Consider the following 16,545-nt stretch of genomic DNA (forward strand, 5'->3'; position numbering starts at 1 on the left):
AACCAATATCATATCCACCCAACCTCACCCCTAAATTACAGTGATGAGATCGTCACAGCCTCACCTCTAAATAACCAATATCATATCCACCCAACCTCACCCCTAAATTACGGTGATGAGATCGTGACAAAGTCACCTCCACATAGCTGTGATCATATTGTCCCAATGCAAAGATCAGATTAAAACATACTTAAGCTAAGAAGTATCTATTGTGGGGATATCAAAACAAATAAAATTTTGTAAAAATAGGTCCCACTTAAATTACAATACATTGCCATACAAAGTCCAGAATGCCGTCACGAAAACCCATGTGTCCAACATGATCAGTCTGCATTCTCAAGTGTTTAAAGTGTGATGTCGCATATGCTGTGAGCTTTTTGTGACGTCAAATCACAGGTAGAATGCAGGTCTATAGTCAATGAAGGGCTTGTCATGTACTTTGAAAAGGGCATATATGTGTTTATTGTAAATACCAACCTCTCACAGAAATGTCTCAAAGAATTTCTGAATTCGGTTCTGTAAAGATCATAAATGGAATCATGCTTATAAAAAGTCAATATTGATAAAAAATACCAGTGCATGATTTGTCTTGATATTTCAAATAGTCTAGTTTTACTTCAGTCAATATCACTAGAATGTATTTTCTCTTCACTTGTTTAGTTAAGTTGTGTATATAATGGCTTTAATCGTCTGTGAAAGTATGACATGAGTGCTGTAAACTGAAACCAACCATTTATCACTGTATATAAGTATCTAAGTATTTGAGATTTTGATAATAGTGAGAAGGCAAAGTTAGGGAAGGTATCAAATATTCTTTTCATCAACTGACTGGATGTTTTTTAGCAGTAAACTAAGAAAGATAAGTTCCTAGCAAACTTTGTATAATATGTGAACACTGAGTTATCCCATCTACTGGTTATCTATTAGGCTATATAAAGTCCTGATCCTTACCTACCAGAGGGCTAAATGATCATGTTTAACAAAGGGGTTTTCTTATAAAGAATAAATGAGAAATACGAACAGACATGCTGCAATAACACCAGCAATCCTACTAAGTAGAATAGATAAGTTTCCTTCAGTCTGTACAGAACGCCTCTGTAAAGTTTGTGTACATACAAATATTGCACTGTATTTTCAGGTTTATATCAACAAGGACTTATTTATACTGGTGTCATTTCAAACTATATCAGATAGAATTCCAGCTATTTTTGGCGCGATTGATTGCTTCTTCATCAGCTACCCTGTTAAATTTCGTTTTAAGATATCGGATAAATCTATTCTTTATTTAAAGTTAATTCACTTTATTCCGCTGCATTTTAAAACTTTGACATGATTGTAATACTTAAAGGGAGTTTTACAAAGAACACAAATCATTGCTCCTTGTATTTCAATTTGTGGTCTCTTTTTTTTGGCAACTGAAATTCTGTACATCAGCTTTATCATTGTACGTGTGATATTTATTTTTTTCACACTCAGTGCTTCATTGTGTTTTTTAATTCTTGGCTATTGTATAAGGTAGATTTATGTAGGTGTATTGATGACTCTAGTGGAATGCTGATATATCTGTACAAGATATGTTTGAAACATTCCTTAATTGTTTTGATTTAGACCATGGGTCAGGCTGTCAGATATAAGCAAGGATCATACTCATTACAACAATGGCATTTCAAACATCTATGTTCAACATAGGATCTATTATGTAGAAAATATTCAGGTGTGTGTTGCAGATTAGGATTAACAATTGTAGTGGACGGAATCAGACTACATATTAGTCACAGGGCGAACTGTGGCCGGAGTATTAGGACATGCTGCCCGCGGGACACCCAGTATACGGTGACCCTAAGCCGCAGATTAAAGCTGTAATCACCTGATTGGTGCTTATACATATAAAAGTGTAGTTATTAGTAGGATGAGACTTGGCCTGATTGTCTCCATTGATGATAAGCCAACACCACATGCCTCAACCATATAACAGAAATGTTTTGTCATGAATATTAAACATATCTCTTATTTTGCATGTCGCTTTTCAATCATTGGACATTCCTATCCATGTGAATTCAATTGCGTATGATTTTGACTGTAGATAAGTATTGATTATGCTAGTTAAAGCCGAGACCTTCATTGAAGTCTCAAGGTATTTAGTTATTGTGATATGGGGATAGACACTACACAATTGAATAATAATGCAACAGTTTTGCCTGCCACTTACATAATGACTTAAGTATACCAATGTGTCAAAATATGCAAATGAGATAGTTTTGTATAAGATGTAAGACAAACCTCAGAGATATCCGAGGAAAATTTCGCAAAATGAAGTACGTATATGATAGATGCATTTTGCTTTAGTTGTCTTGATACCATTGAATATTTTTTTAAAATAAGTTCCCTGAATTCTTGTGTGATTGTGGGAATATTTTTCTGTCGTGTTATATGAATAGTATTGTATTACAGATAGTTTTGAATGCCAAACATGGCTGTGAATAGATATTATAAACAGGCACACCATTCACTATAACACAAAAAGTCCTCCAAAGAAAAGAAAACATTTTTCTTTAAATGCATAAGTAATTCTAAGCCCGGGGTCCCTGTAACCTCATGACCAGCCTGTTTCTGCCTATTGTGAAACACCAGCATTGCTTAGATGTGACCCCAATTTATACATACATGGCATAATATTGAAGCTCAATACCCGAAGTCTGTTAAGAATCTTGCCGACAGACAATTTCTATAGGTTTAAAACTTGTATGGGTGAACCTGAATGGGTTTACCTGTATCAATCGACCCATCACACATGCTCGTAAATTTATCAGATTTACCACCTAGCTGTTTTGTTTACTTTATGATAATTTATTAAGAGGTTTCTTTCCAGGATAAGTGTCATAAATTTTAAAATTCTGATTTTTTTGCATTTGAATTTGTGAAAGTTTTTCATGAAAATCTTCACATTCTGTGCGTGGGCTATACACCTACATTTGTTTGTTCCGTCTCGGTGATTCCACAAGGTCTAGTTTGTGGGTCAAGTGTAGTGGTAGGTCGATCTGTGTCTGTCACTCATTGATAAACAGCTAGAACAATTTTTGCCACTGTGTGTTTGAACATCAGATTAAAATTTTTGGTTTTGCTTGTACAAAAGGAGTGCCAGCAACATACAATAGGATTTCATAGTTATTCCCTAGTATTTCATTGAATGAATTTCACTTGAAAGGCATAGTTTTGTGTCTGTGGTTTGAGTGTATTTTGAGTATGCTATGTATATGACATTTACATAAAACCTTTGAGGAAAGTGTTTAATTTATAGTTCATTCGTTACAATGTCCAAGTAAAACATGATTGTATAACGTAGTCACGTGAATAAAGTCATCTGCTTCTGACAAAGTCATTATAAGGTCAGATGTTAAAAAAACACCAACAGCTTTCAGAGATAGTAAAATAATTGATTGGAAAGTTACAGCGGTCAGATGTGCAAAGTTACAGCAGTTATGTTCAAAGTCACAGAGGTCATAGGTTCAAAACCGTAGGGGTCAGACATGTCTGCAGTCATAATGGCCAGATATGTCCAAAGTCACAGTGGACAGATGCCAAATGTCACAGCATTAAGACAAGTCCAGTCATGCAAAGCGGTCAGACATTTCCAAAGTCACAGCGGTCAGACATGTCCAAAGTCACAGCGGTCAGACATGCCCAAAGTCACAGCAGTCTGACATGTCCAAAGTCACAACAGTAAATGTCCAAATTTACAGTGGTCAGATGTCTGTAGAGCGGTCAGATGTCCGTAGTCACAGAGGTCAAGCAAAGACATCACAGTCATAGCATTTAGATGTGATTGAATTATTAAATACTGAAAAAATATGAAGTAAGTTTGTCTAAATTTAGCTTGTTGGTTCTTGAGGTAAAAGTTTATTTTTCAAGTTCATAGGGATCAAATTTGCAGAAATTATTGATTAAATCAATGCACATTTCTAAGACCTCTTTTTCAAGTTTCTATGTGGTTAATGCATATCATCCCATCCTCATAGGCCTCTTGTAGTTAATTCTAAATTTAAAGATGAAAGACAAGCTACAGGTTGAAGTAAAGCCTGTGGCAAAAATCTGATCACAGGTAGTCTGTCTCTATTTGTCAGCTCAGTCAGGCATATCTTGTCACACACCATTTAACACCTACCCACAAATTTGTAAACTTTCTCAGCATTTTCTCATGCATATCAAACCCACGCTGTGAATACATTTGTTGGCTCAGTACACCCCCAAAAATGAGTCAGTGCCACAATCATCTTAAATATTTTGTTTTCATTCAAATTTCTCTTAGAAGAAATGTATTCACTATCATATTGGGATGAGTTTTCCCTACTTCAGTGATGTATACTTTTAGGGTGACCTGACCTATTCATGTATATGGTAATAGGCTGATCTTTATTGATAACTACTAAGACACACTCAACTACTCCAGTTAACAAATTACTGGGACACTCAAATTCTCCAGTTAACAAATTACTGGGACACTCAACGTCTCCAGTTAACAAATTACTGGGACACTCAAATTCTCCAGTTAACAAATTACTGGGACACTCAACTTCTCCAGTTAACAAATTACTGGGACACTCAAATTCTCCAGTTAACAAATTACTGGGACACTCAAATTCTCCAGTTAACAAATTACTGGGACACTCAAATTCTCCAGTTCACAAATTACGGGGACACTCAACTTCTCCAGTTAACAAATTACTGGGACACTCAAATTCTCCAGTTAACAAATTACTGGGACACTCAACTTCTCCAGTTAACAATCCAGTTAACAAAGTACTGGGACACTCAAATTCTCCAGTTAACAAATTACTGGGACACTCAACTTCTCCAGTTAACAAATTACTGGGACACTCAAATTCTCCAGTTCACAAATTACTGGGACACTCAACTTCTCCAGTTAACAATCCAGTTAACAAAGTACTGGGACACTCAAATTCTCCAGTTAACAAATTACTGGGACACTCAAATTCTCCAGTTCACAAATTACTGGGACACTCAAATTCTCCAGTTCACAAATTACTGGGACACTCAAATTCTCCAGTTCACAAATTACTGGGACACTCAAATTCTCCAGTTCACAAATTACTGGGACACTCAAATTCTCCAGTTAACAAATTACTGGGACACTCAAATTCTCCAGTTCACAAATTACTGGGACACTCAAATACTCCAGTTAACAAATTACTGGGACACTCAAATTCTCCAGTTAACAAATTACTGGGACACTCAACTTCTCCAGTTAACAAATTACTGGGACACTCAAATTCTCCAGTTAACAAATTACTGGGACACTCAAATTCTCCAGTTAACAAATTACTGGGACACTCAAATTCTCCAGTTCACAAATTACTGGGACACTCAACTTCTCCAGTTCACAAATTACTGGGACACTCAACTTCTCCAGTTCACAAATTACTGGGACACTCAAATTCTCCAGTTAACAAATTACTGGGACACTCAACTTCTCCAGTTAACAAATTACTGGGACACTCAACGTCTCCAGTTAACAAATTACTGGGACACTCAACTTCTCCAGTTCACAAATTACGGGGACACTCAAATTCTCCAGTTAACAAATTACTGGGACACTCAAATTCTCCAGTTAACAAATTACTGGGACACTCAAATACTCCAGTTAACAAATTACTGGGACACTCAACTTCTCCAGTTAACAAATTACTGGGACACTCAAATACTCCAGTTAACAAATTACTGGGACACTCAAATTCTCCAGTTAACAAATTACTGGGACACTCAAATTCTCCAGTTAACAAATTACTGGGACACTCAAATTCTCCAGTTAACAAATTACTGGGACACTCAAATTCTCCAGTTAACAAATTACTGGGACACTCAACTTCTCCAGTCAAAAATTCTTGGTTAATGCACGATCAGAATCACTTTCAGATTCCCAGGTTAATGAAATACTGAGACATTTTTAATTTGCCAAGTTAGTGAAAAACTGGGCTGCTTTCAACTTTTCTTTATTAACGAACCACTGATGATGAAGGACATAAATACACATTAAGATTTATACAATACTCAGTCAGTGTTTGATAGTTTAAGATACAAGTACCCATTAAGACTTACACAGTATTCAGTCTGTGTTTGATGGTTTAAGATACAAGTATCCATTAAGACTTACACAGTATTCAGTCTGTTTTTGATGGTTTAAGATACAAGTACCCATTAAGACTTACACAGTATTCAGTCTGTGTTTGATGGTTTAAGATACAAGTATCCATTAAGACTTACACAGTATTCAGTCTGTGTTTGATGGTTTAAGATACAAGTATCCATTAAGACTTACACAGTATTCAGTCTGTTTTTGATGGTTTAAGATACAAGTACCCATTAAGACTTACACAATATTCAGTCTGTGTTTGATGGTTTAAGATACAAGTATCCATTAAGACTTACACAGTATTCAGTCTGTATGTATGATGATAGGAGATACAAGTACCCATTAAGATTTTTACAGTATTCAGTCTGTATGTATGATGATACAAGATACAAGTACCCATTAAGACTTACACAGTATTCAGTCTGTATGTATGATGATAGGAGATACAAGTACCCATTAAGATTTTTACAGTATTCAGTCTGTATGTATGATGATACAAGATACAAGTATCCATTAAGACTTACACAGTATTCAGTCTGTACGTATGATGATAGGAGATACAAGTACCCATTAAGATTTTTACAGTATATTATACTTGGGAAGATAACAGTACTCATTAAGAAGAATATGGTACTATGAAACAAGACACCAGCCGTCATTAATATGTATACGATACGCAGTACTGTGGACAGTTATTGATTTGGGGTTTTGTTCTGCACTCTTTGGATGTCGTTCATGATGAAATATACATGTATGTGCCTGCCATATATGGCTGTATGTGGGGTTGTTTATGGCTGATGTAAGAAACGTTGGCTTTTGTGATTATTGTTTTTCTTTTGTCAAAATTAGCTGATTCTGATTTGTTAAAGGAAAGAAGATTTATGACAGACAATAATAAAAATCTTGTCAGGGACAATAACTCTGATGATTATGTATACCACACTGATAGCCAGTGAATCAGGGTCAATGTTCCCATTGTAACTGTTGCTGTAGACTGTCTATAGAGATATCGTAACTGTGGCTGTATACTGTCTATAGAGATATCGTAACTGTGGCTGTATAATGTCTATAGAGATATCGTAACTGTGGCTGTACACTGTCTATATAGATATCGTAACTGTTGCTGGCTGTACGTAACTGTACACTGTCTTTAGAGATATACATGTAACTGTTGCTGTAACTGTGGCTGTACATGTAACTGTGTACACTGTCTATAGAGATATCGTAACTGTGGCTGTACACTGTCTATATAGATATCGTAACTGTGGCTGTACAATGTCTATATAGATATCGTAACTGTGGCTGTACATGTAACTGTGGCTGTACACTGTCTATATAGATATCGTAACTGTGGCTGTACATGTAACTGTGGCTGTACACTGTCTATATAGATATCGTAACTGTGGCTGTACACTGTCTATAGAGATATCGTAACTGTGGCTGTATACTGTCTATAGAGATATCGTAACTGTGGCTGTACACTGTCTATATAGATATCGTAACTGTTGCTGTACACTGTCTGTAGAGATATCGTAACTGTGGCTGTACACTGTCTATAGAGATATCGTAACTGTGGCTGTACACTGTCTATATAGATATCGTAACTGTGGCTGTACATGTAACTGTGGCTGTACACTGTCTATATAGATATCGTAACTGGCTGTACACTGTCTGTAGAGATATCATAACTGTGGCTGTACATGTAACTGTGGCTGTACACTGTATATATAGATATCGTAACTGTGGCTGTACAATGTCTATATAGATATCGTAACTGTGGCTGTACATGTAACTGTGGCTGTACACTGTCTATATAGATATCGTAACTGTGGCTGTACAATGTCTATAGAGATATCATAACTGTGGCTGTACACTGTCTATAGAGATATCGTAACTGTGGCTGTACACTGTCTGTAGAGACATCGTAACTGTGGCTGTACACTGTCTATAGAGATATCGTAACTGTGGCTGTATAATGTCTGTAGAGATATCGTAACTGTGGCTATACATGGTCTATACTGGCACTGACCTATATATATATATACAGACCATAAAATCCTTATTCCTGTACTAATTTGAAGACGTTTAGACAGAAACAGGCCTTAGTAGGTATACTACACTTTTATGTATCATTATGATTTATTATCATCCAGGGAAGATCAATATAATTATTTTATCTACATACTGCTGGTATCTTCATGGTGTTGACTCACATCATCAGCTGATATTGTGGGAAAGTCGCACTGTCAGCTGCTTTTGTGGCTACAGGGAGACTTAAAACTGTCAGCTGATATTGTGTCTCAAGGAAGACTTCTGCCATCAGCTGATAATTTCTGGCTCCAGGAAGACTCAAAGCCATCAGCTGATCATTTGTGGCTCCAGGAAGACTCAAAGCCATCAGCTGATCATGTGTGGCTCTATGGAGACTCACGCCATCAGCTGATAATGTGTGGCTCTATGGAGACTCAAAGTCATCACTGATAACTTGTGGCTCTGCAAAGACTCAAGCCATCAGCTGGTAATTTGTGACTCAGTGGCGACTCACACTATCAGCTGATAATTTTTGGCTCAAGAGAGACTTGCGCAATCGACTGACGATTTCTGACATCATGGAGACTCACACCATCAGTCAATGATTTGTGGCTCCAGAGAGACTCGTGTAAACCGACTGATAATTGTGGCTCCAGGGAGACTTACACCATCAGCTTATATTTTAGTTGATAGAATCTGCCTTAGGTTGCTCTTTTCTTTAATAAAACTAATTAGAAGGCAGGATATTGTGGTATTCTCAGCTGTTACATATATCTATATATATATTAATACATGTTAGTTTTTTACACCTCATGGGAAAAGGGAAGTAACTCTTAACAATATACCACTATCAAATCCAAAAGACAGACTTGTCTTGTGTTGTATAAAAATATGTTACATATGAATCAATAAAGAGTGATATTCTATAATTGGTTTTTGAGACCTTTAAAGGTCTTCCTATATGAATTTGAAGCTATTCTATGTGAAAATATATTTGTATGTGATACCTACCTGTTTTTCATATCAATAATGTTGTGCTGACCTTGAGGCTTTTGTCTATACTATTCTAATGCTGTTCACCTTTTTTTGTCATTATAGAACTGCCTTGAAATGGAGCGTTACCTCAAGAGTGAACCAAAACTGACATCTTTCAAAAAAATCAGTAAGGGATCAGGAGGAGTCCCATGGGAAGGATGTTACCCTGGTAACGCTTTGTCTGGATCTCCGCCTCCAGACAAATTCCTCAGTCCAAACAGTATAAAAATAGAATACAAGGAAGAGGAGGAGGAGTCCGAGATCCCAGAACCTCTTTATCAACAAGAGGAAGATGATGAAAATGATGATGATGAAGATGAGGATGATGAGGATTATGATGAAGATGAAACAGAAGCTAAATTGGAAGAATTAGCAGCACATTTAAATTTGAATGATCAACCATCTGACACAATTAGTTTACACAGTTTTAGTTCAGCGTCTAGTGGTGTATCATGGGATAGCAACAATGGTGACCCTCCATTGTCTCCCATAATACCAAAATCAAATGACCCTTTTGCCCTTAGACTTGTTGCTCAACCAGGTCGAACTACTACTGTGGCTGTAAGATTGAACTCTGCTGATATGATAAATCGCCACCAGCGTATTGCATATGTAGCTGGTCCTAATGGTCGAATGCGTCCGTACACTGCGCAACCTCAGCAACGTCCACCACTTCCTGTAAATGGACGGATACGTCCTGAAGTCAGTCCTGACCTTCGGCGTAGAAATCACAAATGTCCTTATAACGGATGTAAAAAAGTCTATACTAAAAGTTCACATCTCAAAGCACATTTACGAACACACACAGGTATGTCACTTAAATCATCTCAGGTGTTATACATTTAATTAGATAGTTATCATCAACTCAGTATGCTGATTGTGATTATCTGACGTCAATCAACACTCACTCTCTTCGGCCAGAAAACTTAGATTACTGTGTCTATATTTCTGTCAGATGTTTATAGAATAATAACAATATTATGTTTATATAAAGCATTATAGATAGAGAATATATGGTCAGTGTCTTAAAATATTGTTTAAATCAAAATTTCTATCCTGAGCCAAAATGCAGCTTATATATGAAGACACTGACCATGTTTTCTATTTATCCTGCAACTTTGATTGAAAATTAATCAGAACTTCAGCAGTTTTTTAGTCAATAAACTTATTCATTACTACATATAAAATCACTTCATCAGAAATTCATATTAATAAACGCAATTATAAAGCAAATTAAGAAAGTAATTCTGTGAACTTACCACATGTACCGAAAAACAACTGTTTTCCGTCACTGCTGAATACAGCAAAAATATATGTGGCGTGGATATCCCGTCATCGGCACTGCTCTCTCTCTATATATATATATATATATATAGGTTTCTCAGTATTCAGAAGATAAAGAAAACTCTATTTGTTGATTGTAACAATTATTTGTTCATGATATAATTTTCGGGTTAGAAAAAAAATAAAATGTGTCACTGCATGATGATTGTTGAGGTAGAATCTTTGTAGTAGAAAACTTTAAAACATTTGTTTGAGGTGTTCATAGACATATGCAGGATGCCACAGTAAATTGAATGGTGTTTGATTATCATGTTTCTGTCTTGCAGGTGAGAAGCCCTATAAGTGTACTTGGGAAGGCTGTGACTGGAGATTTGCACGCTCTGACGAGCTCACACGACATTATCGTAAACATACAGGTTCAAAACCATTCCGATGTAAAGTGTGTGAGCGGTGTTTTTCACGTTCGGACCATTTAGCATTACATATGAAACGTCACCAGACAGTAGACTTATAGCACTAGTGACATCTAGGCATGTAACCAAGGACACGTCATGTGCTTTTATCGTTTCCTAATTTGGACATCCTTAAGCTTTTGGAGGTTGAGATTCTCTGGTTCAGGATCATCTGGAAGTTTGAATATACATGATCAAGTCACCTTGATGCTTGATTTGTATGTTTCCATTGTGATACCAGACGTCCTGGCTAAATGACATGATAGTGAATCATTTGTAACCAACTTTTCTATGTTTTCTATCAAAGTCCCTACTGTAGCCTTCATGGAAATGGAGAACTATGCATTTCATTTAATTATGTTTCAACTTTCTCATAAACATGTGTTAAACTCAACTTTAGTAGTAACAATTGACATGTTGCCAAACAATGATGTATCAAAGGAACAGCAATGTGTTCTAGGTGTGAAAACATTCTACAGAAGATCAGTTATCAAACAAATACATTTCATATGGATGGATGGATCAAGTATAAAGTTAATTGAGATTTGTGGCACACTGTGTTACTTCACATTCTACCTCTTAAACTTAGAAGACCATTTTTTAAATAGTCTTGTAATGATGTAAAGAAACCATCCATCATTCTGTCTTTATTACAGTAATGTCTGAAAAGGATTAATGGAGGAGTTTGTAGACATCATGTGGCTGTAATTCCAATTCTAATGAATTTTCGTCAATTTTATCGTTTAAATTTCATTAGAGGTGATAAATTTGGCCTATTATTAAAATCCATTAAAATTTATTATGATGATCATCACGTAACACCTATCCTCTAGCTAGCTACTGATGTCACAAGTGTCAGTGATGTCCCCTGGATGGCCTCCGGTGGAAATGTTACATATTACACTACTGAGTTACTGATACATATGTTGTACTTACCCTAGTTTGTTCAAGGATCCTATCATGACAACTCATAATGTATCATAATATCTTGTCCCTTACTTGTACAATTCTGTTGTCTCTGATAATAGCAAGTCGAATGACCTTATCTTTCTTTCCAAGCTTTTTTATGTGAAGAAGTCGCTAATTGATGATCATAAAAGTCTTTCACTGGTGATCAAAGTCACTAAGTGGTGATTTAAAAGTCGCTAACTGGTGAACAAAAGTTGCTAACCAGTGATCAAAAGTCGCTAACTGGTGAACAAAAGTTGCTAACCAGTGATCAAAAGTCGCTAGGTGGTGATTAAAAGTCGCTAACTGGTGAACAAAAGTCGCTAACTGGTGATCAAAAAGTCGCTAACTGGTGATCAAAAGTTGCAAACTGGCGATTAAAAGTCGCTAACTGGTGATAAAAAATTGCCAACTGGTGATTAAAAGTCGCTAACTGGTGATGAAAAGTCACTTACTGGGGACTGAAAGTCACACACTGATGATCAAGTCGCTAACTGATGATCAAAAGTCGCTAACTGGTGATCAAAAGTCACTAACTGGTGAAGAAAAGTCACTAACTGGTGACCAAAAGTCGCTAACTTGTGATCAAAAGTTGCTAACTGGCAATTAAAAGTCGCTAACTGGTGATGAAAAGTTGCTAACTGGTGATCAAAAGTCGCTAACTGGTGGCTGAAAGTCGCTAACTGATGATCAAATATTTGATTGTTCCTTGTTTCTGTATTTTGTTACCCTGTTGTCTTCACTGTACATCCTTTGCTATGTCTATATGGTTTCTGACTTAATCTAATACATGTCCATTCTTTATGCTGGATTTTTCTCGGAATCATGACTTTATTAATGATGATTATCAGATATACGTTATATACTATATAGTATACACATGTACTGCGTTTTAAGTTTGCCTTTGTATACATATGTTCAGTAACTGTGATATTGATGGGGTTCAGCCACTTATATACATGTATAGATATATTTAATTATAAATTATATAACATTATCTTGCCTTATACTAATTGTGATGGCAATCTTTTCGTGTTACACTCTTCATTAACATTCATTTCTGTTACCATAGTTACTAGATAAATAGTAACATCAGATTGTTACCATGGTAACTGGATATAGTGACATCTGTATGTTGCAGTATTAACTAAAATGGTCAGTAGTAAGAACCAATTATTTGTTGTTGGTCATTAAGAGCGTTCACCCAGTGTTTTACCCAGTGTAGATGTTTGGTGTTATTGGAGACTCAAACTATAAAAGATTGCCTTAATATCACAAACAATATTACTGACTATTATTTGTTGCGATTGTTGACTAGAATCATTTGTTTACTTCTAATACCATCCATCTTGTAAGCTCAATATAATTGATAACTATTGAATTCTGGATGTTAACTGTAAGTGCTTTGTAACCATGGCTAGGAGAATGTGTAGGAAATCGCACTGCTTTCCTAGCTGTATGTTCTGTGTGAGTTTGACTTGAACAAGTAATATCGTACTTTAATAGTTAAACCTATGAATTTGATTATAAATTGTTAAAAAAAAAACACCATAGAAATGAGTCACTGATAACCTTAGGCTCTGAATGACTTATATGTTATTTAGCTGTAGTGAACTAAACATGTACTAACATTGTAATCATATACATGTATAACCAGCTGTAATTGAGGAGAGAATAAAACATGACTATTTGTTGTGACTATTTTTAACCCAAAGAAGGTCTCAAAGTTCTTGACATGTACCTGTCATCGCATATACATGTTAATTTGATTTTCATGTACCTGGTAAACTACTTTTTTTTTCTTTGAAAATTTAAATTTACTGATACAATGTGAAATTTGATCTGTAGTGATTCATAGTCTGTTGATAGAGTCACTATATTGTGTGCCAGGACTGATCACAGCAAAAGATTGGATCTATTAGAATATATCTGTATATCTTTTCTCTCTTAGTTTATATAGAATATTGTAAAAATATGCCAAATTTAGTTTTTGTCAAGTCTTTATATACAAAGTATTGTTGTCCCAAAATGTTTTTTTTTTACACCATGCACATGATTTTGTACATGGTCAAATATTGCTGGACAGTTTTACATATACCTGACATAACAGGTGCCAAGTATGTTCACGATAAAAAAACAAAGTTTCAGTTGATAAATTCACAAGACAGTTATAGCCAAAAAGTCACTTTGCTAATATGGAACCCAAAGATAAAGGGAGATAACTGCTCACATTTTGTAGAGTCTTTAAGCTATTATTGGTAACAAGTAATTCATTGTCTCATATGTGTTTAAACGGGCATTACAATCAATATAAGCTATATATGATGTTCTACTGTCTGGTCTACCTACAAGAGAAAAGAAATTTACATTCTATGTTTCAGAATTTGTACAGTACAGTTTCTGGTACTAAATTGTTTTACTATTGCTTCAGAGCTGGTTATGCAGTAATCTTCCCACAGATAATAAAGAGTTAGAACAAAGAAGCCTTGTTTTTGGTGAAAGTTGATTTCTTGTAGTATTCAAATATTTAAGTTTTTTTGAATTCTTGAAATGCCATATGCTACGTTATATGTTGTATGGTAGCTACTCTATTAAAAAAAAAAAAAAAAAAAAAAAAAAAAAAAAAAAAAATGAAGGTGATTCTTGATTCATATATCTCCCTAGTTAATGTTGTTACAGATTTATGAGGCAAACATTCTGAGTAGATATTACCAAATGAATTTGGAATTGAATTAGAAAATTCAGTTTAGCCCTGGAAGACAAAAATCATAGCTTTTTAATCATGTTTAGGAATTCACACCACTTTGTAACATATATAAGACTACAGCAACACTAGATTTTACCTTGTGAGGCCAAAAGTCAGTCTCTGAATCGGAGATTGTCACTAAGCTGGTAGACTGTATAAACATTGTTAGGCTGAAATCGCAACTCTCTATCGCTACCATTGCCCTTCTGTGATTTGTTTGTATGCAAGCTTTCATTCACATTCCATCTGTCCTTACGTATATGATCTGACATGTGAGATGACTAAAACTCATGCGTAAATGATCTGGAATATTGTAAATACCAAAATTTTAAAAAAATTTGAAAGAAAGTAAATTTTAAGTAAATCTGGTATAAATGTTAAAGAGGAGTCTTATGTGTTTTGTATTTTCAGAACATTCAGGTTAAGGGGAATTATGAAAACAAGTTTTAATATACTCTATGATTCTTTGAAGAATGAGAAATCAGAATTAAAAAAAAATTCTGAAAGAACAAAAAAAAAAAAACATTTAAGAAACGAAGACAAAAAGGAAGAAAATTATGAAAGAATCGTTATTATTAAAAATCATTTCTTTATTTAACCATCTTCAATTAAAAATGTAATGGATGTTGTGCTAGGAGAAGATAAAAGTGATACTGTAGGAAAGATAGGTGCCTTTTTGATAGGATGCAAAAATTTTTATTCTCTTATAATTTTATTTGTATACACACAAAGATAGGAGAAACACATGATTTGTACAGTTAAGTTGTTTCCAATATTTGACCTACAATAAACATGATGAGGGGCCTGTTAGCCCAGTCTGACATTGGTCTGCTGGAAACCTGCTAGTTAAGCCTGGCACTGTAAGTCAGCGGCCTGCTAACTGAGTCTAACATTGGTCAGTGAGGCTCGCTTAGTAAGTCTAACGTTTGTCAGTGGGTCCTGCTAACCAAGTCTGACACTGGCCATTGAGGCCTGCTAACCAAGTCTGACACTGGCTAGTGAGGCCTGCTAACCAAGTCTGACACTGGCCAGTGAGGCCTGCTAACCAAGACTGACATTGGTCAATGGGGCCTGCTAACCAAGACTGACATTGGTCAATGGGGCCTGCTAAACAAGTCTGACATTGGTCAATGGGGTCTGCTAACCAAGACTGACATTGATCAATGGGGCCTGCTAACCTAGACTGACATTGGTCAATGGGGCCTGCTAACCTAGACTGACATTGGTCAATGCGGCTTGCTAACCAAGTCTGACATTGGTCAATGGGGCCTGTATATATGATACATGAAATCAGAGCAGGAATGCTGTAGATGTTACAGAGGTCATGATTTTCATGCCTTCATTAGAAATTGAACCCATGACATCTGCTTTATTAGTCTTATGCTCAACTGATAGGGCTAAAATGATCTCTTCAGTCAAGAGATGAATTGCACCTAGCAGGGTTAAAATTACCTGAAACAAAAATTGATAATTTTAGGAACACCTATCCCGAGGCCTGGATATGTAAGGAGATTCACCTCGATATCAAACTGAATGTTAAGTGTATGAATGGACATTCAAAATGATAGTATAATCAGTTTCTGATTTTTGAAGATGTGTATACATAAGTCTATTGACTGTTGTAGTGCATGTTTATATTGATTTTTGTTTATACTGTTTGTGTATATATACTATTCACAAAAAGACTATTGAAATATATATATTTACAACTAAGAATTTGGCGTTGTTGTTTGTTTATGGAATGGTGGCGTTTTTTTTCCCATCCAATCGGTTGTGCTTTCTATCATCTGATGGAAATCAGAAAAAGTGTTACATATATTGAGAAAAAACATCTCGCTGAAACATTATAGAATTAATGATAAAACATGAAGACCTAGTTGAATCTATGTACTGCTTACCTA

General features: G+C 35.5%; 1 protein-coding gene across 1 annotated transcript in view; it reads left to right on the forward strand.

Annotated features, from left to right (window-relative positions):
* LOC132553993 (Krueppel-like factor 6) overlaps window positions 1-16,324 on the forward strand; it is a 36,169-nt gene extending 19,845 nt beyond the window's left edge. Inside the window, exons 2-3 of the mRNA XM_060218288.1 lie at window positions 9,278-10,022; window positions 10,825-16,324. Coding sequence (XP_060074271.1) covers window positions 9,278-10,022; window positions 10,825-11,012 — 933 coding nt within the window. The 3' untranslated portion in view covers window positions 11,013-16,324. The remainder of the gene's footprint in view (window positions 1-9,277; window positions 10,023-10,824) is intronic.
* The last annotated feature ends 221 nt before the right edge of the window (window positions 16,325-16,545 follow it).

The sequence above is a fragment of the Ylistrum balloti genome, unplaced genomic scaffold (assembly GCF_031769215.1).
Source record: "Ylistrum balloti isolate Yb309-2 unplaced genomic scaffold, AGI_CSIRO_Ybal_v1 Utg370370, whole genome shotgun sequence".
NCBI classification, from domain to species: Eukaryota; Metazoa; Mollusca; class Bivalvia; order Pectinida; family Pectinidae; genus Ylistrum; species Ylistrum balloti.